Here is a 23,472-nt window from a genome sequence, read left to right as displayed (position 1 = left end):
TCCACTAAAAATTTTAACAGAAGTCTGTGTAAAATACATAATGCAATAGATGTTTGAACTTAACCCTAAATAGTGTAAATTGGCTGGTGTTTAGTGGTTTGGTTTTTTTTAATCTACTGACATTCTGGACCATTTTTAAAGTCCAGTTTCTATATCTTACTATCATCTCTACTAAGTACAGTTTTCTCAAACCGATGTACATTATCTGGTTGAGTGTCCATGAAAGCCAGTAAAATTTTATATTGATTCCTTAAACTATTGTATAAAAATAATTTTCATTGGTACATAATATAAAGTAATATATTCTCAAGTAATATAAACTATGTACTTTTAAGTCAGTTGTTTTTTCCATGATGAAATACTCTTTGGAACAGCAACCTGTCACACACAGTTTTCATTTTCAGCCAACTAACCATACGTTGTGCTTTTTTGTTTCTTAGGTTAACAGGATTTCATCTTCCTCCACCTGTGACAAGTACAAAATCTGTATTTTCACTGCGCTTGACAAGTGACTTTGCAGTTAGTGCTCATGGGTTTAAAGTTTACTATGAAGGTAAGACATTCTTAACAAAAGATTCTGGATTTTTTTCCTCTGATCTTTATACATAATAAAATTAAATGTACCACAAAAATGTATACAAATACATGCTTATAACCTTATCTAACTACATTTGCTTTTCATGCAGTGATTCTGATGCATAGACACACATCTGAAACCAAAACATTTAAAACTCTACAGTCTATAGTCCAAACCAGACACAAATATTTTATGACCTTTACTTTAATAATGCCAAGTTCTTTAAATTCTGAAAAACATAATCATAATCTTTCTCGTCCTTCTAAGGTATGCTTATTCAAATTCCTGCCGTTACTAGTTACTCTTGAATTTACTAGATAGTTGAATTTATATCTGCGGGTTTTATGGACAGATTTATTCTCACAGTTTTGCACAGAAGAAAAGCTGACTCAGTTCTCTGAACTGACATAAAGCTGCTTCCCTATTGCAGTTTTCACAATTGTCTACAGTTTTCACACAGCCACTGAAGTAAATGAGCTGGCATAAGTATACCTGAAGTCCAGAAGTTCACTGTTGTATGTATGTTCCAGGAAGTATCTTGTTTATGACAAAGCTCACTTTAGTCATGTTTGAAGAGTTGGAATATAACATCCATCCATTATTTGAATTAATTCCTTGGCACTTAGTGGGACTATCAATTCTAATATGTGTTCATAGAATACAGTTTCCTTTCCCCTTTTCTTTTCCTTTCCTTTTTTTTTTTTTAAAATTGATTTAAAGACACTTGATCTTTCTGCTTCCATTAAGTGTTTCTGTCAGCAAGCCAGGAGCTAGAATAAACTGCCTGGAGAAGCTCTGAGGCCATTGTCTTACCCTGCTCAGTCCCATCTGCAACAGAAACTAGTCTCTGAGAAAGCAACTAGCTGAGTAACACTTTGATTGCCAGGACAATATCCTAAACCTGGTAATGCAATGAAGGGCTGCCATAGAAATACAGCCCAGAATCATGCTGTAGTAAGAAGTCTTCAGCCATTGACATTGTTTACCTTCAGGTATGATGCATTAGAATGCTCCTTCATACAGAAATTCCCTTCTCTATGTACTTATGTCAAGACATGAAATGAAAAATGTAAAAGAATTTTCAGACCTTTTTGGTACCTCGAGTACCAAATAGGAAATAAATGAGGCGAGTACACACTGTTTTTTTTCTGGCTTGCACATGAGCAAGAGGTAATTTACAAAACAGAAATTCCAGCTATGTGGATGCACTATAGCTACTTTGTAGTCTGTTAATTCAAGCTATGTGTAGCAATTGTTTTTGGCTAGATTATAACTGCTCTGTAATCTGTTAATTTTTCAAGTGTTCAGCAACTGTTTTCAGCAGCAGTGTTATTACAAAAATGTTTTATAGAAATGTACTATGCGGTTCCTATGGATTTCTAACATGCATGTTAGGAAAATATGTAGCATTTTTTATCATTAATATGGTGCCATAAATTGGGAAATTCAAATTCACTATTTTTTGATAAAAGGTTTTGCAATACTAATGTTAACAGATAGTATACTATGCATTTCAATTATGATAGAGAATGATTAAACCTAAAATGGAAGATCACCAACAGAGTTCAGTTTGCACATAGGATGGGTTCCTCACATAGTTCCCTTCTAGCCTAAAATAACATGCTGATTAATAGAACTCAAGCTTTAGATTTAAATTAAGATTTAGATCACTAACAGATGTGGGGAAAATTTACCTTCAACAACAGAAATCAGCATTTTAGAACAAAACGTAAACTATAAACTTGTTACCTTGAATTTGATACTCATGTTTTTTCTGAATCTGAAGCTTTATTTTGTGAAATCAGGAATATCAAAAGAAGTTAGGCTATACCCCAGAGTTTTAGTTCAGTGGAATCTCCCTTCACACAGCCAGATCTACTTTTTTAAGAGCTGCATCAAGGCAGCTTCATTCAGTGAGAGAATTTTTCTTTCAGTTCCTGTTTTTCTGACTTCCTCTGAAGCTACTTCTCTTTATAACCAGATAGCAAAGAAATGAAAACTCATTACATTACATTCATTTCGTGCATCATTCCTTGACATGAGAGAATAGATGTATTTAAATGATAATCACATCAGGGCAATCTCCATTTCTGTTCTTGTACTCTTTGTGAATGTGTATTAACCTGCAATCAACATTTTCAGGTCTGGTTCTACCTAGTAACCAATTTTCAAAAATTTTGATTGCCCAGTAACTCCTTTTTAGCTTCCTGATGAAACATCTGCATACTTAGTACCCCTAAATATCAGACCACATACTTAAGTGCTTCATTATGGATTTGTAATTTGAAACCTAAGACAGACATGATTAGCAACCTGTCATTGCAATAAAGCAGAATGATAGACAGAGATAACATGAGAGGCAGGATGAGCAGTAGAGACATATATCTGAAGGGATTAGATCCAGGTGTGATTTGAAAAAGAAGGAACATACCTTTCATAATCAGTGATCATTTAAAATACTTTTCTTCGAAATGTTTGGAAATAGAAGACATAGACAGATGGTTATATGGGATGCATTACTGTTCACTATCTTTAAAAAAACCAAACCTAAACAACAACAACAAAAAAAACCCCTATAAATAAACACGGCCCACCAACATCTCTTTCTCTGACCTCCCATCCTCCTTGACGTATTTGCAGTTGAGCTGAAAGTTGACAAGAAAGACCAGAGTACCTGACAGAATCTGTAAGAAATATGAAGCTGCTGTGGACTTTCTTGATCATAACATAGAGGAACAAATTAATTTTCCGGTCTCCTGAGAATACAAGTGTGTATGAAAAGATATAAAATTATATCATCGATAGAACCACTATGCTGAGCCATCATAGGTAAGCCCCTGCGACTGCAGCCAGTCAAACTTAGCGTACAATAGATGACAGAAATACCAACTCTGGCCTCCCACCATCAATATCATAAGCCTCAGTCTGTATCCTCTGTCCCTCCATGCTTCTCTCCTTCTTTCTCACCTTCTCATCTTCTTTATTCCTGTATGTCAACTGGCATATTTTGGTTAGCTTTAGTACCATTGCACACTTATGTCTTTATGTTCAAATTTTCTATTATTTGGGAGAGAACACATCTGAGAAATACACCTCTCTATATAGCACAATACCCCTGCAGAAAAAGGATTTCATGAGAGAAAACCGAAACAGATTACTCCAAAGAAAAAGACTTCCCTTACAGTGACAACAGAAAATGGTGAGATGTGTTGAAAATTAAAGAAGGATTTTAAGAAAAAAACTTGAGCTACAGTAATTACCAGCAGCAATTTATCATTTCATCACTGTCCAGCGACACAGCTTTGCTGGCTGGAGTGAGAAATGGAGGAGTTATGTCTGCTGATTCCGTGTCTGTTTTTTTCTGGAGAGATTTCTGGCATCATTTTCTTTTTTTTAGTAGCTTTCAGGGTCTGTGTAAAATGTATAGGTATTAATGTACAGAGGAGAAATGCTATAACTATCCTTTATTTGATCATTTAGGCCAAGTCACAGTGTAGCTGTGTCCTTTTAATTTTATTTCTGATAAAATTATTTTGGTTTCCGAATAGAAGAATTTAACACACTTTTCCATTTCCTGTTGTCCTGAGATACATAAGCAGCTTTATTCACTGAGGGCACGGGAGGGGAAATACAGCTGCTCAGAAAGAAAGCAACAGAGCAGCTTGGCCCATACAGCAAGGGGCTTCAGTGAAACTAGTCCTGCTTTGAACAGTGCTTCCTTTTGCTCTTACTTGGTTATTTTACAACTATTAAACAGGTAGCTGGCATTGTTAAAATCATTGACTTCATTAACAAATTTACTGCTAGAATTTATGGCAATCTTTATCCAAGGCAAATAGGATAGACATTTTTGTGCTAACCTCTTGATCATGGGGAAGAAAAAAAGAACTTAATATATAGAATATTCTTACAGGGAAAACTCAATGTCTTGGAGATGAATCACAATTACTTATAATAGTGTTATGAAATATAATTTTATCTGTTTTGTACTGCTACATATCTTTTTAAAGCTGAATTATAAAACTGAATTATAGACACTGTATAAATAATGAAATAGCCTTCATGTTTGTACTGGAGTGGTGCTATAGGAATTCAGCATTCTGCTGAAATGCTTTTGAGATGGGTTTGAGAGCAATGTTCGAAATTTCAAGACTGATCTCATCTTTCTGGATAATGGGGGGGGGCAGGAAAGAAGGGAGCAGATGGTGTTTATTAACGAAATAGGATTTCCATCTAGTGACTTCTAGGGACCTATCATGCATTTCTTTCAGCAATATTAAGAAAAATTGGTAGCTGATGTACAGGATTATTGAAGCATGTAGATCAGAAATACTAGTAGGACTTAGATGTGCCAGGATGCGGATGCTAAAAATAATTTTGGCAGTTGGTATAGAGCTAGAGAATGTGAACAAATAGGATAATCTGTTTTTAGCTTTGCTGCCTATTAGAATTCAGAAATATGGCTACAGATAATCTAAATCTTGGATTTAGGTAAGGTTCATGAAGTACTAAGCTAATAATATCACTACTGATTTCATACAAAAATTTAAAGGAGTACTAATGAATTGCTGATTAGCGTTGGAGCGGTCTCTATAAAAGGTCCACCCAAAAAGTGTTTGCCAGGTTGGAGTTGTAAAAGCTACAGACAGCTGTAAAGCTGTCACCAGGCCTGCTACCTGACAAATACTACAGGCTTGTTTTTGTTATTCAGATTTTGTCATAGCTATTTTGGGTATGGCTGCTCTCCATTATAAGATTGCTTCAGTAAGCTCTTAATAAAAATGGAATTAAATTGAGTTTGCCTAGTGTTTTTGAAAGAAAAGTCCACAAAGAAAAGAAAATAATAATCAAAATAGAGAATGCTTAAATTACCTAAACAGATATACTCATCATGGAAACTCCTGTTTTGAAGGTGAAACATCTAACAAGGGAACATACTAAACATAAGAAGGCAATCTAAATTCTAACTTTTTACTTCCATTCAACCTGTTGGATAACAAGAAAAGAAAAACATGCTGGAGTTTCTTTTTGCTGAATGTAGGCGTATCTGTCACACTGTCTAAGAAGTCACATCAAGTTATCTAGCATATCCTTCTGGTCTTGGAATAGTAATTGTGGATGGAAAACATCCCAACAATGCCTGTTCATTCTTTCCCATGTACTATACAGAGATGTATAGCCACATGGCATTTTCCAAGCCAATGTTTTTTAAAATCATGTTACATTTCCAAAATTCACTCTGTCAGTTAATACTTAACATTGTCACTAAATAAAATAAGTATTGGCTGGGACAATACTTTTTTTTTACAGTTGATCCAGTGTAGCCTGTGTGTCACAGTACATCATTGCCTCAGGACTACCATGCTAATCCTAATGCCAGAAGTACTTGTAATGCAGTAGTATAGATGGGAATCACTCTTTATGAAATCAATACCAGATTGCCTTGGTGCTTATTAATTTCAAATATGTTACCTATATGTTGTATTGTTCCCACTATTCCTGTATAGGAATCCACAGAGAGTAAATTTCTGGAAACAAATTCAGCTCTCGAAGACATTGAGAATTAAGAAAACTATCACTTTCTTTGATTCCACTGATCAGTCCGCCTCACTCAGAAGTCAGACTTTTTAACTCAGATTTTTAAACTTCCAGTCAATGGCTCTTGTTCTGCTTTTATCTGCTAATTTACAGAGCCCTTAGTATTAGCATCTGTTAGTTGTTATGCTGGGTTCTTAAGTATTGCAATAAAATCACACACTTCAGAGTATTCTTTCCCTTTAATATGGGCTTTTAAAGTCTCAACATAAAGTATTTTGTTCTGAATCACGAATTATTTTGTGATAGTCTTCTGCATTTTCATCATTTTTAGAGTGTTGTGGTATCTGTGTGAAAAACAGACGTGCTTAGTACGCTCGTCTGGCTGAGCCCTGCACCTGATCACCACAACGTGTCCTATCTTCTCATTAAATACTTTTTTAACTTTTGGTGCAACCTCACTCTCTATCCTTTGTCTCTGTGTGTGTGTGTGAGAGGGCTTCAAAGGCTGAGTGCCAGCTACTGGAGTCAGGCTGGGAGTGTGGGCGGCCCTGGTCTGTGGTATCAGCTACAGGATGGGTGGGGCCTCAGTGCCTGCTACTAGAGTGGGTGGTCATCTTGGCTGCTATTCACTGGGGTGGGAATGGTGTCTGTCCCAAAAAACAGCTGCTGGGAGGAACTGGCCTGAGTGAAGCAATGAGGGGTTCAGAGCAGGCATATGAAGCAGGTCATGTGCCTAGTGCTGAGGACATGTGGTGGGCAACTTTCCCGTTTCTTCTTCAAACCGGGTGTGAATGTATCATTCACTAGCATACTTCTAACTGGACTTGTTAGCGGGTAGGAGGTCCTGGTCTGGGATGAGATATGAGGTGTGTGGAGAGCCCATGCTGGACAAATGTGTGAGGGCTGTGGGTTTGCTAGTGAGCATCAACCTGGACAAGCCAGCAAGTAGGGGGCCCACGGGGCAGGTTAGAAGGCCTGGGATCTAGGTGTGCTGGGCAGGGGTGCTGGGCAGACAGGGGGGTCATGCTGGTACTTGGGGGATCCACAAACGTATGTGTGCTTGTGAACCCAGATAGTCTCATGTGCGTGCCTGCACTAGTGACCTCCTGTGTCTGCCAGCCAAAGAGGAGATATGGCTGCTAGTGCTTGTGTTTTATGAGTCCTGTAGTAGAAGGCAGCACCTTCTCTGTGGCAGTCTGTAGCCAGTCACATCAGTGTCTTGTGTGTGTCTGTGTGTTTCTCTGGGATACACGCTCAGCTGTGCAGCTGGTTAAAACTGCAAATGGGAAAGCTTTAAGGAGGTCCATTGGCCAGAGTCAGACATCCCCAGGTCCAAGGTGCCCCGGACTGGGCTCCTATGGCTGGGCAAGAGAAACTTCCAGGCTCCAGAACTGCTGGAGGCAGTGGCCCCTTATCCCTTCACATCCTTAAATGTCTTTTGGGTTCATCAAGCGTAATGTGCCCTTAGTAAGTCTGTGCTGACTATTCCTAATTACATGCATCCTTCAGAAGCTGGAAAATGGATTCCAAAAGTGTGCTCTTCAGGCTACTTCCAGGCACTGAAGGAAAGGTTTGTAGTTTATAATGCCTGTGGTGGTCCCTTTTGTTTTCATTAGACAGGTGTATCACTGGTCTGTCTAGTCATGAGGGACTACTGCTTATTGCCATAATTTTTCATGGATTACAGACAGCAGCTTTTTCAGTCAGGACAGCTCTTTCAGTACCCTTGGGTGAATCTATGAATGTGACTATATTCAACTTATTCCTTTCTTACTGCACACCCAGAACTGACTACCTCTCTCCTTCTCAACTGTACCGATGCATGAAGAGGTTTCTTCTTGTGAAGAATGATGCACAGAAAACATCAAGTTCTTTGACCTTTTCCATATTATCCATTGCTGTCTTCTCAACTCACTAGTGTATCTGCCTTTCCCCCGTCCTTCTTTTTGCTACTAACATACTTGTAGAATCCCTTTTTATAAACCATTACACCCCTCACTAGTGTTAATGCCTCTATTTTGTTGCTAAGTACTGAAGCAACACTTTTATGCTCTTTTCTTGTTGTCTGTCCTTTTTTCCATTTTTTTTTTTTGGTCTGTACTTGTTTGCATTTTAGTTCATTAAGAAGTTCCCTTGTTAGCTTCAGGAGTCATTTACCAAAGTTCACTTCCCCTTAAAACAATTGATTGTCTTTTAAAAAAATCATCCATCTCTCTGGCTGCCCATCCTCCTCATAATTGCTTCCCAGGAGATTCTGCCTAAAAATTCCCTGAATTAATCCAAATGTGATGTCTTACAGTCTACCGTCCCAATTTTACTACTTACTTCCCAGGCTTCCTTTTAATCCTGGTCTCAATTTTCTTCTCTTCTACTATGTAGTTAGGTCCCTGTCCCCTGACAAGAGTATTTTTAAAGGCCCTCCTTTTGAGGTAAGCAAGTTCACTTCCAATTAGGTTTTTCTTTACCTTGATCAGGTGGTTTTGTTTGTTTCCAGCAGTCCTACTTCATCTTCAGATGAAGTACCATGATTAGGAGTTCAAACCCTTGAAGACAACTGTGCAGCTAGGCATTGGTCTGCTGGATGTACTTGCTCATAGCCAGAGCTTTTCTCTTAACCAGAAGGATCGAGAGGGATGCCAACACCATCTTGGATCATATCCCCATCACTCTTCCCCTCAGAATCCCATACCAACCTTTGATCTGCTTAATGTTTCCCTTGGCCATGTTATTACCACTCACGTGGGTGAATTGCATGAAGTAGCAGTTGTGAAGCTGAACACACAGCAATTGCTCTGTGAAATTATGGGTCTGGGCTCCTGGCAAGAAGTACACTGTCCAAGACTATGGGTCTAGCTTGCAGGCAGGGGACGGTGCCATGCAAGACAGAGTGTCTAATCACTAGTACCTCTCAAAGGCTCAGTACGGATGGCAGTGTCACTTTATTGACAGAATGCAAAAGTACAGTTAAACATTGTTCCTGCTGGCAAGAATTTGCCATCCTATTTTAAAGAGAATATGTGTGATAAATTCATCAATATAGACTTCTCTTCTTTGTTCTTTCGTTTGCAAAATGACATATCATTTGTAGGAATAAAGCTCATGCACATGTGCTTGATTATAGACCTAGTGTTTTATTCTACCACAACTACGAGTTGGAATTTAGTTGTTGTCTGTTGGATGCTAAATTTTCTTTGATAAATCTTAATAAATAAATAATTAAGTTGATTGATTAGAGAGCCACAGAACCATGCATAATTTTGTTCCAGGCAAAATAAATGGAAATACATTCATTTGTTTTAACATCTGCAAAAAAGTAATTATTTGAAAGTTAAAAAACCAATGAGTAACACATCATTTCATCTGCCTTAAGAAATATTTAATTATTGGAAGAAAAAATGTCCCTCCCTTAGTCTGGAAAAAATCCACTTACTATTTCAATGTTCTGTTTAATTTATTTCTTTAGGAATAACGTTGTTAAATAAGCCATATTTGTCAACCTATGGTACTGTAATTTATCATTTTGATACATGCCTCATATTGAAGTTTAACTAAGACAGTGATTAATTTGAGATCTTAATTATATGTCAGCCTTAGTTTAGTTTTTTTCTGATATTTTCAATGTCATTTTTCGTGAAAAAAAAATTAATATACAGTGCAAGTCTTGAAAGAAATTTCCCCAGAGTTTCTAAGGTTTTCTTTGTGAACTTACATTCTTCAGCTACTGGACAGTCATATTATTAAGATAAGTACAATACACTGACAAAAGCAAATCATAAGGCAATCTAATTTAAGATTCACATTTTGATCCCTGTCTAGACAAGTAGTGATAACTCTAATCCAATATAGCTGAAAGAGTATTCTGTAGGAACTAACACACTGCTCATTAAAGTATCAAATTAAATGCAGCTCCATGTTTATAAGCATGTTCTTACACAATAGCAGACTTTGAAATATCCATAAAGGTCATAAAAATGGAGCACTGATAGGCAACAATTACACCTCTATATGGCTGAATCTTTCAACCTGCCTTTGGTATTTGATAAATTTTTGGCTTTGATTAGCTTTGATAGAACTTCTGTATCAATAATACCAAAGTACACCGATATGCAAGAACAGGTTAAGTATGCTCAGCATGCAATCTTAAAACCACTTCAAAAGTCAATAGGAAACTACAGGTGAAGGCGTTTAAACATGATGAGAACATGCATCTCAATGATAGAGAACTGTAACCTTAGAACAGGCTTATTTTGTCATCTTACCAGACTTTCAAAGTCGGCTAGTTTTTCACATGTGAGTTAAATTTATAGTTTGTGTTTGGACACTTAGTTCCATAATAAAATATTCATACTGTTGAGCATTCAGTATCTCCCACTAAGCTCAATACTAACTATGTGACACTTAAAATGTTTGGGAATAGGTTACCTTTTTTTTAGGTTTGTGAATTGTGCATTCCATTATTTCAGTCACTGACATTATCCAGAACAATACCATTATAACAATTTAGCTGTGATTATAATGACAATTTTATTTTAACAGGAAGAGAGGAGTAATTGCTTACTCAGCAATGGAATTTTCCGCCTTTTAAAATCAAATAAAATTTCTTAGAAGCTTATTTTGGAAGATATTTGCGTTTTTGATCAACTCTTAGCAGACAATTGCTCATTAGCCAATGAGGTCATTCAGGCAAACCTCGGTGTAAATTTAGACAGCTTTGAGAATGGGTGGATAATAATACTATGAAGTAGATGGTTACTCAAATGCTGTAAAATTTGGAAAAAAAATAGTTAAAATAATTGGAAGCAATTGTATCTACAGGTAAATAGTAGTCTTCTGTCTGGAGTAGCCATTCTTTGGTAATTCTGCTCTTCTGTTGATGAATACCTGCCTGAACAACATAAAGAAAAAAAAAAAGCCATTCCTTTGTTAGATGGTTGGCAGCAGGCCACTAAAATCCCATGGACCATAAGTTGCATGTTACAGCTAAGAATTAATTAACTAAGCTTCTTATCTAAGATCCACACTATAGATGTAATTGGAAAAAGTTGTCCCAAAATATTGACACAATTTTAAAAATTCTTTTTTTTAAATGCAGCTCTACATTAGAAATGCTTTAAAAATCCAAAGCTAACTTATTTCTTTTAAACAAGGAGGCATATCCTAAGGAAAAATCATAATGAATTCTGGATAATTTTTTTATCTAAAACCCTAGAAGTTTACATAGTTTAAAAACGTCAGTTCATTACATTTAGGACATTTTTATAAAGAATTTTATGAAAATAATGACAATGGAATCATTAAAAAGGTTCATTAAAATATCAGCTCAAGTTTTGGTGCAGAATTCTTATACTTTCTTTGCTTTTGGTTTTCATCTTACATTCTGTAGTTTCCCTGCTATAAAACAGCATCTGAAGTGAGTATAGAGAAAGTGAACAGACCTGATATCAGAAAGCAATCCTACTGCTTCCATATAAAAAATAGAAGACTAGGAGACTTCCTTACCTATTTATTGTATGATTAAAGAAGAAATTAAAGCATTAGGATCACAAGGATTTTTTCTTTTTAAACAAATTTACTATTTATGTTGTTTTTCCCCTACTGTTCTGTCAGTGTGCCTCTAAGGAACAAGTGTTCTTAGTTCTTTTAGGACCAGATATCATTGTCACTTGTAGCATTCAGATCCCAGTCTCTCTCAAGAGGTAATCAACACTGATGCACTTAGTGACAACCTTAGAGCTGATTTTGTGATGAAGATGTGCATCATCTGTGAAATTACGTGAAACCACAGGCTAAGAAAATGCTACTAAACTATGGCTTCTCAACGTGAGCATTTTTGTCCAGGTCTGAATTGGTGATGTAGAAATGAAAGCCTGTGCTTTATGCTTATTCCTTTCATCACCGTCTCTCTAGTAAACTAGTTATTAGTAAGTAGACAAATAACAAGAATAAGATGTTTATAGGCAAGTAGTATTGCAAAATAACAGCATGCTATGTCATCCTTAGTTGCAGTGTAGTGTTGCTCAATCCTGTACTTGTCACAAGAGCTCTTATTGCAAGCAAGAAGAATGTGTTATTCTGGGCATTAAGCATCTTCATATGGAAAAGTTTTCTGCTTCCATCCAAAATTCTGCTACTGTCACATCTAAAATACATTCCAACTTCACATATTGTTGAGGTGTAATAAAATACAGAGTCCTTATACCTCAACCTTTTCCAAGGCTCTGCATTGACTTGAAAGGGTCTTTTTCTAAAGCCTTCTTTATCAATTAAATTTATTTATTTATTTGTTTCCTATTCAAAGAATACCTTTTAAATTACACTGTAAAATAATATTTAATAAACCCAGGAAAAGTTGCTCAAAACCAAGGAGCTAATTGGACAAAAGAAATCAAAGAAGAAATTCTTCGAAGGTGATAATAGAAAAGGAGACAGCAGCTAAGCATTGATAAAAGAGATTTGGTTATAACTGCAAAATGGTACAGACTCATATAGCACAGGAGTTTCTCACATTGGTTTTGGTGGGCAACACATTTCAATTTTGACCAATGGACCAAGACAAATAAGCACAGTATTTGACAAGTTTTCAGAGGGGTAACCACCAAATTGGTAAGATTAAGCCAGAAGTAGAGAGCAGGCAAAGGAATTGAAAAAGTAGTGGAGAGAATATTACTTGCATTTTAGTATTAAATATCATTATTGCTTTTGAGGTGCTATGGACTTAGTCTGGTCCCCAGCCTCATGTTCCTTTCTCCCTTTCTGTTTGATCACTGTAGCACTCACAAGGCTACATAGGGAGCCAGATCTGGGAATTGGTATGGATGAAAACATATCATTGTGTTGCCTCTCTATTATTCTCTCATCCTTTTATTCTTAGGCTTGTTATCAATTGATTTTACTCCCAAATTAAATGATACAGAACGAATAGGTTTCATTCCTTCTTTTTCTCAGAAACAAGGATATTCAACGCAGGAGAAATGTTATATTTAGGAGCAATCTAAAGCAATTAATTAGATGCAACAGACTGGACATCTACTCAAAATCACTTGGGTTTTATTCTGCAGCAACAATTCAGTCCGTTTGTTTGGTATTCTTTGCTGCCACATCCAGATGTTCAAACTGTAGGTTTGTTAAAGGGCAATACCATTAGAGTTTTGAAGCAAATCAAAGACTTTATTTCAAGGTCTGAGCTACAGACCCTTCTTGTCTTTTCATTAAATATCGTAAGATACATCTAGTGTTGATTTTCACATCACAGAGAAGGTCATCTTCAGGGAAAAATAAACCAATAGCTTTTCTATGATTCCAGTGAGACTCCTTTGAATGCGTTTCTTTCTTTAAATTCTCATAGAGATGCTATGCTGTCTTTTACAGGAAAACGAATCTACCAGGAACTCTTGTTCATTTCATGTAATTCCTTTGGGCCTAAAATCATCTTTTCTGTTAGTGGGTTATTTTGGGAAAACACCAATCTTTAATGGAATGGAAAATTCTGTTCTTGTAATAGAATAAAGGTAAAAGTCTCAACTACTTTTTACATAAGTCAACAGTGCACCCTGGAAGCAATGGTAGCTCATAGCATAGGGGGCTGCATCAACAGGAGTGGAAGCAATTATTTCCCTTTCCTCAGCTCTTAGATTTGGAATACAGCATCAAATATTGGACCCTTAGTACAAGGCACTGATAAATTACAGCAAGTTCAGGGAAGGACCACCATGGAGCACTTGTCCTGCAAGGAGAGGCTAAGGAAGATGGACTTCTTCAGCCTGGAGAAGAGATGGCTGGGGGCAGGGATGTGTCAGAGCATTCTTCAAATACCTAATGAGCCTAGTGAGAAGGTTCTCTGTTGAGGTGAATGACAAGACAGACATCCTAAACAAAATGAAGGGATTGCCCAGAGTGGTTGTGAATTCTCCCCTCTGAGGTCTGATCACCTAGTTGACTTCGCTTTCTGTAGGTGTTTGGACTACAGCCCTCCTGAGGTCCCTCCAACCTGAATTACTTTATGATTCTACCTTAAGTATCCCATAGGAAGTAACCAAAAGTCATTATTTAATTTCCTTGTTTAATGTGAAAATTGAATGTGCATTCCTGAAGGATTTACTTCCCTGTAAATACAGACAGATTTTGGAGCTAGCTTGAAGCACATCCAGTTCAATATGATTTTATTGTTGGAGAGCAGCGAGGGCTGGAAGAGAAGGGACAAGAAACTGAGGTGCACTCCACAATGGGGCACAGTCCCACAGGGGCTGAATATGGGGGTTAGAGCCAGGGGCTGGTAACAGGGTCCATTGACAGTCATGGCAACATGGCAAACAATGGACCAGGGCAAGGGTGCATCCAGGGAGCAAAAGGAAATGTGGCGAGGGCCAGGCTGGAGACAGGGTACCAGAATAGGGCTACCAGTCCTTGCAGGAGCTAAGCTCCCTACAGCGTAGGGACAAGGGGTCCACCCAGTAGACACCTGGAGAATGGCTGGACCTTCCTACGGTGTTTCTGTGGCAGGGGACTGACGGCCCCAGGCTGAGCTGAAATGGGATTCCTGGGCCCTGTATACACATGTTGAGTCCTTGTTTGAACTGTGGTATGTGCAACACTGTGGAGACCCTGCAGTTTTGCTAGGTATCTTGTTCATGAAATCTGTAAGTAAGCAGACATCTCAGTTAATCCTTGCTACGTCATTCATTCTTTATATTTCTGAATTGATAGGTCAGAAATACCTTCACGTGAAGTTGCACAGTACTGTAATTTTAGCATTTGTAACCAGGTGACCTCTACCTTCAAAATACCTTGTAAAGGATCATGAAGGAGTGTTTATGCTACTAGATTGAAGCACTTAGTTTAGCTTAGAGCATTTAAGTTGGACTCTAAAATTGCCCTCCTAAAAGGAACTATTTTTTCCATTGATTTTGTGAAAAACATTTTCTCTTAACTATGAGAACTAAAATAGGAACCTGACTGTGGACACCGTGATTATGTTTTTGTTTCAGTAGAAAACTTGTCAAAAGAGTTCAGTGCACATCTTTGCTGACAGAGTGGTCTTCAGAAAACCAATCAAAAAAGCCCTTTATAGGCACATATTTATCTCTGAGACTTAAAAGTTTATGCAACTGTTTAATCTGCTTCTTCATTGCATGGCATAATCTTAAGCATAGAAATGTATATATACTTTGTAGCATTTTAGTCAATTAGAATATTATTGCTATATGGTAAATTTCTGGTTATTAAGGCATCTTCTAAATCTGATTCTATAGATACTGAGTCCAAGCAAACCTCATCATATTGATATTGATAGTGACTTTCATTTTATTTTTAAAAATGTAATTGTAATCTGGTGAAATAAAATTAAGTGAATTATTTTTCAGATATTTTAAAACTGTCATCAAATTACACGTCATTTTTTTGAAGATGTGTAAACCACATTTCCTGCTCCTGAAAGGCTTGCAAGTTGAATGAGTTACAGACCATACACAAGACAAAGGGCTAAAAGAGTATATTTCTACTTCAAGTTTATAAACCTAGATTAAATGCCTAAATTACATTGCCACTACAGAATACCTTCTTGAATGTTCATTCCTCCTGGAGCAGCATTAGCAATTAAATTAATTAAATTCCATTAATTAAAGCTGCGTAAACTCAATACAGAGAACTATTTGCATATTGTCTGCTAATTTTTCTGGCCAACTACCAACTCCAAAAAACATAAACGTGGTTAAGTGGTTATTACTATCAATAAAAGACTTGTGCCTTATTCTGTTTAAATGCTATTATCTTTACCCTGTGGCATGTTAGCTCCTTAAATAGATGGTACGTTCTTTTAACTTTTCTGTTAAGTGTTCATCTACTTAAAAAAATCATTGAGAGCTTATTAGCAGAATTCAATCATCTGTAACCTGTTGTTTGGTAAGTAGAAGTGTTTTAAAAAGAAAAAGAAGAAAAAAATGCCACCAATTCCGGTATATAGTATGAAGTAACCCTCAACTGAAAGACTGGATTCATTTTTTAATCTTAACTTTTTTTTTCCCTCTCATTTAGTAACGGTCAACAATTCTGTGATTTAACTGGAGCCAAACTTATGTTGTCACCGATACATTTCAAGTGAGAAAGTCTCTGAAACTCATAGTACTGTCACTAGAAAATCTACTGTATTATTAGAGAGATCTAATTTGTAAAAGCATGACTTCACAATTGGAACCATGAAAGTAAAGAGGTTGTCAGAAAGATTGAAAGATGACAAAAGGAAACAATATCTGGTCTTATCAAAGAGCCTCAACTAGTGAGAGAGTTGTCATTGAACTGAGAATTCATGAAAAACTGAGCAGTTCAAGAAAGATAATTGGATTATTGTGAACTTGAAAGAGTGCTGAAAAGATAATAGGAATGGAAGAAGTCTACAGATTGTAGAAAAAAAAGAACTCTTCTGTTGATTTGTTTAAATTTTAAAATAGAAAAGGGGAATTTAAATCTTAGATGAGTAGCTCATTTTCCAAATGAGGCTCAATCTTACAGTAACGTATGGAAATGTAAAAATAATTTCTCATATAGAAGAACAAGATGCAGTAGCTGAATAGCTTTGCAATCTGCAAAAGATACCTGTCAGCAGGCTGGGAATTCCTTGTATTGATTAAAAAACTTCCTAAAGACAAGAGCTAAATTTAAATTGCCACCCTGCTTGCAAATCTAACTAAATTCAAACTGGGCACTTATTCAATGTCTAGACTATGTGAGCCTATTAATTAAATTGCTACCAGATACACTGTAGTGGGTATCTCTCAATCTAGATTGTTGCAGCTGTTCCACTTGTATGGACAAGTAGGTATTTATTTCATCAGGGATTTCAATCTCTTCTATTCCAGGTGATTATTCAAAAAAACTCTAAAGTTTACTTCCGTTCTCAGCAAATTTGCACCACCCAGTTAGGTATTATTCTTCATATCTTTTTTTCAGCTTTAGTTCAAAACACAGAAAATTATTTTCTCATTCACAACTTTGATATTAATTTTTTTTATGCTGTAATATGTATTTTGAGTCTGTTCATCTGAGTTTGCTGTAGTGAACTCTAAACATTTTAAAAATATGCAGATAAAAGTCTGTGAGAGAAAAGCATTAGTTCACAGGATCTGAGTGACATAATGGAATAATTAAATGCTTTCTATAGTTCAAACATTTAAATCATCTTAGTAAAAAAAAAATAAGCTACTCTGTGTTACAGAAAAAAAAATTATAAAGCAGTATAAAAAAAATTATTATATTCTAAACAAATTTTTTTGCCAAGCCTATGTATAATTCCTTAAAATGGCAATATTTAACAATGCGGAGCTATTGGGGATCAGATCAACAAAAGAAAACAGAAATAGTAAGTACAGCATGATAAGTCATCATAAGAGAGAGATGAAGATAAAGTAATATAATTAAATATTTTATTTATAATTTCATTCTGTTGCATACTGTTACGATCTATTGATTATAGTTCTTTCCTGTATGGTTCACTCTATTGAAATACAGGTTTTGCACTAGTATATATTTATGTTCATGCATTTTTCCTTCATCCAAAGAAACCAAGTGCCACCTGAAATACCCTAGCTTCTCATAGCAGGAGCAAAGGCAAGAGTCAGAGTTCGTATGGAGATCCAGGTCTTATTAAAAAAGAGATGGGTACTACACTGTGTCTTATTTCCCATACAGCATTACTGGTACGATTTTTGAGAAGGGGGAGCCCTGGTGGTGACTTCCATTAAAGCTTGTTCCTATTGTATCAAACAGCAGCAAATCAGTAGCTAACTTGCAGGTCGTTCTGATCCCCAGAACTCTGCCAGCACCTTGCTGGGGAAGAACTCTTAGGCAATACTATCTGTTCTTGATGTGTTTGGTTTTGTTTCTTGAATGACCCTTTCAAATAAAGAATCTTCAAATAATTTTATTGAAAAGTAAAAGAGAAAAAGAAAAGGCACAGTGCAATTAGCCCTCATAAGATATTTGTTACATTCTGGAAGCAATGTTAAACCAAAACAACCTTAGTCATTGATGTTTCCTTCCACGGTCCAGTCAAGGGGCTCATAGTGGAGATTGCAATTTGACAGCAGCTTGACAAGACTCGATGAGTACTTTTCACTGTTCAGTACTTAACTTTTTCCTGAGACTGCTAAACTGTTACAGTCGTGGTGACAACTGCCAGCACTCTTATGCGATGCACTGTAAGTTTCTTCCCTACCTTGTTTCTAACATAGCATTGGTGTGGTGTCTTGAGTCAGCAAACTGAGAAAAAACCTCCTAAATGCTACTATAGCATATTAAGTTATTTTAAGAATATAAAGAAAGTATTGCATTTTAATTCTGCTATAAATGCAGTATTTCGATATTTTTAATAAGCAGCTTAACATTCTAATGAATTAATTAATAGACCCATAGTCAGATATGTTTTATTTTAAATAAAGCAATCATTTTTATCTAGAGAATTTCAATGTGGTGATAGAATTTACTCTTTTATTGTCTGCGTAGGTATTTAATTAAGTCTTGAGAAAGTTAAAGCTATTTTCTTATCAGCTAATGAAAGTAAACTTTACGAAAGTACCTTTTCTCCCGAAAGAAATGTTTACTACGTTCATTAAATTCCCATTGAATTCTATTAACGCTTCACATGTTCACTTTAAAGTAGATCTATTTTAGTCTAATTTTCCTCTCCTGGAAGTTAGTGAATAAATAGCAAAGCAAAAGTGAACAAGTAGCATTTGGCTATACTGACAGATGAAAAGTTAAAAATGAGAAAATGAAATAGTCATTAAAGCCTTCATGAGTAACTCACTATTGAGGGTAAAAATTGGCAGGATTAGAGAAAAAGGACTCCGCGTCTACACAGGCACCCACCTCTATCCCAAGACTGTATAGACCAGGTGGAACCCAGGACACTGTAGTATTTTATTTCAGAAACAGTAATATTTTTAAAATAATCTCTACAGCATCTGTAACTACCAGCTTCGCTGCCATAGAAAATCTAGAGGATTCTAGGTCACTTCTCTGCTGTGAACTGTTGAACAGAAGCTTTGAATTAAAAATGCTTCTTGTCAGCATTTCTGCTGCCTACAACATAATAACAGCAGCAAAACTGATAAGACACTTTTTAAATTGTGAAGGAGGAACTGTGCACGCCCTTTCTATTTTCAGGTGCCAAGAGTCCCAGGCCTTTGGCTCCAGGGCAGACTGGAACCTTGTATTTTTATTTTCTATAATCTGCTTGTGTGGATGGCAGAGCAGCTGTGATATCTGGGAGCATTTTCTCAAGCTGACAAACTGCAATAAAAGTGGACTTGTAAAAGAGAGAGGATAGTGAGCTAGGAGTAGTCTTTAAAAATCTTCCTCATCTTACCTTCCAACTTCTTTTTTAATTACCATTTTCCTTTACCATGCTATCTCTGGCCTGTATTTGGGCATACCTACAAAAATGATAATACCAATACTGACATTCAAAGTTAATGATAACACTCACACCTCTTACCAGTTTGTTCATAAGCCTATTGCCTTTGCCCAACCTCTGTTTCTGTGAAAAGCAGGCTTTGAGCTGGTATGCCCTTCCTATCCTTTCCACTAGCACAGTGTGGTTTTGATTCCATGGAGAACTTGGGGTAGTAATTGAGATGCATCAAATAAAGCTTTCTAATACAGTAGCAAGGGAGAAATGTAAATATAGTCTGTGTGCAAAGCAATCTCCTTTTCAGGATAAGTGATTTATTTAGGGTATACATGGCAGGAATAGCCTCTTTATAAAGTTGACTAGGGAGGAATTCTACTTATATTAGTCAATGAAAATAATGGACACACTGATAGCACAGTATTGGTACAATGAACCTTAAGCAAGCTGGGGGAGTGGTATTTGATACTGTAATAGAAAAACATGGCAGATAAAGCTCAAACAAAAGAAGACAAAATGAAGAGTAAATAAACTGACACACTGCATGTATTCTGTTTTCTGTTTGCCCTGCTTCTGGATTACAAGACCTTTCTTTTTTGCTGTATCTGGACACCAAACAAATTCTGTCTGTGGGTTCTGGCATAGTTGCCCACAAAGTGCAACTGAGGGCAAGAATAAAATCTACCCTTTAATTTGGAATAACCAACCACAAGTTAGGATCACCAAATGATACCTTTTGTTTGGATAGAAAGAGTATGTCAGAATATTCATCAGCCAATATCATGGAAACAAAACTTTGCTTTTATACCTCAAATTATCAGTCTTTTCACAGAGTGCCAAAAGTAAGGAATTATCTCCAAATGCAAACTGGCAGCTTCACAGTGCTCCAGAGGGCCACAAGGCTTAAAGTAACTTCTTGCCCTCAGTTCATATGTACAGCTCCCAATTACATTAAATGAATTGTATGGGTGAATTGAAGGCATGATTATAGCCTAATTATCCTGACATTTCCACTGTGTGTAACTTCTGCTGCACGGAAACCACTCCAACAATACAGTAAGTTAAATGTGTGTTAGTAATTATAATAAATGTATACTTAAACTGGAAACCTTTTCTTTTTCGCATGTAATTCAGCTCTCTACAGGAAAGGGAACTAAAAACAATCTAGGTGATATTACTTGCTTTTTCCTGACTTCAGCATAATTTTTTTTAAGAAAATATAATGAAATGGGAGGATACTGCAATATTGTTTATTGAATTTTGTACCTTTCCATGAATGTTATCTTTATTAGTTTTATTATTATTTTTGTCATTGTTACTTTATTATTTTTTCGTAGTGAATGAATCATTTCTTATTCATGTACATGTTAAAAATTCAGTGTTCATGCACTGAAACTGAAAGTTTTGTTCAAGCTTTATTAAAAGGCAGTTATCCCAAAGAACTCTATTTATTTTGGCCTCTGAACTCCCTACTTATGTCATTTTTCTGCACATTCCTTGCGGTGTTTATAAATACATTAAATATATTCTTATTTCTAGATGTCCAGCCTTCATGCCTCTGTCAAAAATTATAAAGTTCAAAATTAATTTTGATACGTAGTAAACTAATAAAATCAACTTCTGACAAGCATATCTGATGAAGACTGAGACTGTATATCTAATTATATAGGACAGAATACAGCCACTTTCAATTTAATGCAGATTAAATAGAAAATCCTATCTGCATTATCTGTAGTAGTTATTCTCATAGATAGAATCATTGTGTGAGGAAGATTTCTAATCTGTTCTGCTGTGTGTATAGCTAGAGGACTTTCTTTGACTTCATCTTTGAACAATTTAAAACTTGCATTGTATGCAGAAAAACACAATGTGTTTTGTGCAGAAAACCACAATGTCCTGGTGCTGTATTTTTTTTGTTATATTTTGCTTTGCTTCTGCACGAAGGCAATATTTAAGCACTTGATCTAGCAAAACAATAACGAATGATGCATATGACCTACTTCCGTAGAGTAGAAGTAGTTATTTTAGCTATTGTGCTGTGTCTGTCTGTTGAGCAGCACTACTATCAGCTTTATCACGACCTGGGAATCAACTTTAATTAAAAGAAACTATTGTGGCATGTTCACCTTTGGCTATGATAAAGGGATTATATTTGTCAGCCTTTTTAATGGGTTATTTGGGGCTAGTAATGTTCCTCAAGTGACTTGTTTGTCATCTCTGTAACTCGGGTCATACTGGCATGGTCAAGATCAAGTAACATAACTGAACCAAAATTTTCACAATGAAAGAACTAAAAATCGTCAGCAGAAATTTCACCTAAGAGTTACCGAACATTGAAACTAGGAAAGCTCAATTTGGGTTACCAGCAGAGTTGATAATCATTATAAATGGTTTAAACTTCTCCAGCAAATTGTATGTACTGTGTATTAGTGTCTACTGCATTATGCTTTTTCCAAACCCAAGGCATTCTTCAGTACTTCTCCTCTCTATGATACTTTGTGAGACTTCAAAGGGTGTGTAGTATGGTACTTGGAGAAAAAAAAAATAATGAGCAGCTTCGTTAATTTTAAATTAGTTGTTGTTTGGGAAACCAGTCATGGGAAAAGTTGCTGGTTAACAGCCCTATTAAAACTTATATCTATTTCTTGGTCCACAGGAGTCTGGTTCTGAAAGCATTCTGGATACTCGCAGGCTTTTAAAGTTCTGAAATTATATGTGAAGATGTGTAAGATTAAAATAAATTTTAGTCTTACAATTTTGATTGGTACAACTCTGTTTTTTTTTTTTAATTTCTTTTTATTAAATAGGTGACATGAATATTAATGTTTACGTAATTTAGCAAATTAAAATTTGGGTAAGTGACTGGAAGTTGGTTATCCATTGAATCAACAGTTGGAAAATAGTCATATATTTTAATTCTTTAATTATTTAAACACAGAAATGCTAAGTCAGAAAATGTTAACTTAAGCTGAGAAAGAAAATGCCCAACCCTGCATTTTTCCTGTTTTAGTTGCCTATAAAGTAATGTAGAAACTTAAATAGTCTGGTTAGATACCACTGAAACAGACAAATCTCTACTAGTATAAGCATGTCTAGACAATATATCATCTGGGACTCATGTCAGCTAACTTTAGGCATCTACAATGTATATATGTATTATGTGATCTAGACACTCTAAGCTTTCTTTTTCAGCTGTAGGAGAAAGAGGAATGCTTTAAGAATGCAATTTATCTGGTCTCTGTTAGTCATTTACATTAGGAAGTCAAAGTCCTGCCCCAGCATCTTTCATCAGCCCTTGTCTTGCTGTCACTCAGATTTTATACTCTGTCCTAATGGTGTCAATACAAATAAACACAAATATCTCTTCCTTCCACATGGAGCAATTCTCAAAAAAATGTCCATTATTCTGGAAATTCAATTTCAGATGTTTACAATGAGGGCCTGCCTTCTGCTTATACTGCTATTAACAGTGATTCCCAGGGTCTCCTGAACAGAGTCCTCTCTTACGTAATGCCTTTCCTCCATCCATATCACGTCTCCCTCTTGCAACTGCACCAAAAGGAAAGATAAAACAGTGATACCAGCTTGAGTATTGTGAGAATAGTTCCAGGGTTTTTAATTAACAAGGATCCTGATTAGAACAGATGGAATGGCATTTATGCGGCACTGACTGAATCACTTCCGTCCTAGTAAACTGAATATGTCTATAGAATGGGTGCAAACCCTAGCAGACAATCGTCTCTGCCATTTAATGGTCAAAATACTTATTGCCTGACATGTTTTCTGCTTGACAGAGTTGACAGAGTTCCCAGGCGTGATGTGGGGGACTGTATGGATGAGGCCATCGTGGTTTGTGAAAAATATTAGGACATAAGGATTTTAGCCATTCGTTACCACTGGCTCTCAGGGGTAGAGAATGGTTGCTGACCTATTTCTTTACTAGCATATATGTAGCCTC

General features: G+C 36.2%; 1 protein-coding gene across 3 annotated transcripts in view; it reads left to right on the top strand.

The window, feature by feature from the left end:
* The window catches only part of CSMD3 (CUB and Sushi multiple domains 3), a 684,352-nt gene that overhangs the window by 114,685 nt on the left and 546,195 nt on the right, over nucleotides 1-23,472 (top strand). For all 3 annotated transcript variants that reach the window (XM_074577705.1, XM_074577704.1, XM_074577703.1), the window contains exon 3: nucleotides 441-553. In XM_074577705.1, coding sequence (XP_074433806.1) covers nucleotides 441-553 — 113 coding nt within the window. The remainder of the gene's footprint in view (nucleotides 1-440; nucleotides 554-23,472) is intronic.

Source organism: Larus michahellis, chromosome 2 (genome assembly GCF_964199755.1).
Source record: "Larus michahellis chromosome 2, bLarMic1.1, whole genome shotgun sequence".
In the NCBI taxonomy this organism is placed as follows: domain Eukaryota; kingdom Metazoa; phylum Chordata; class Aves; order Charadriiformes; family Laridae; genus Larus; species Larus michahellis.
This window is presented reverse-complemented; position numbering and strand designations above follow the sequence as displayed.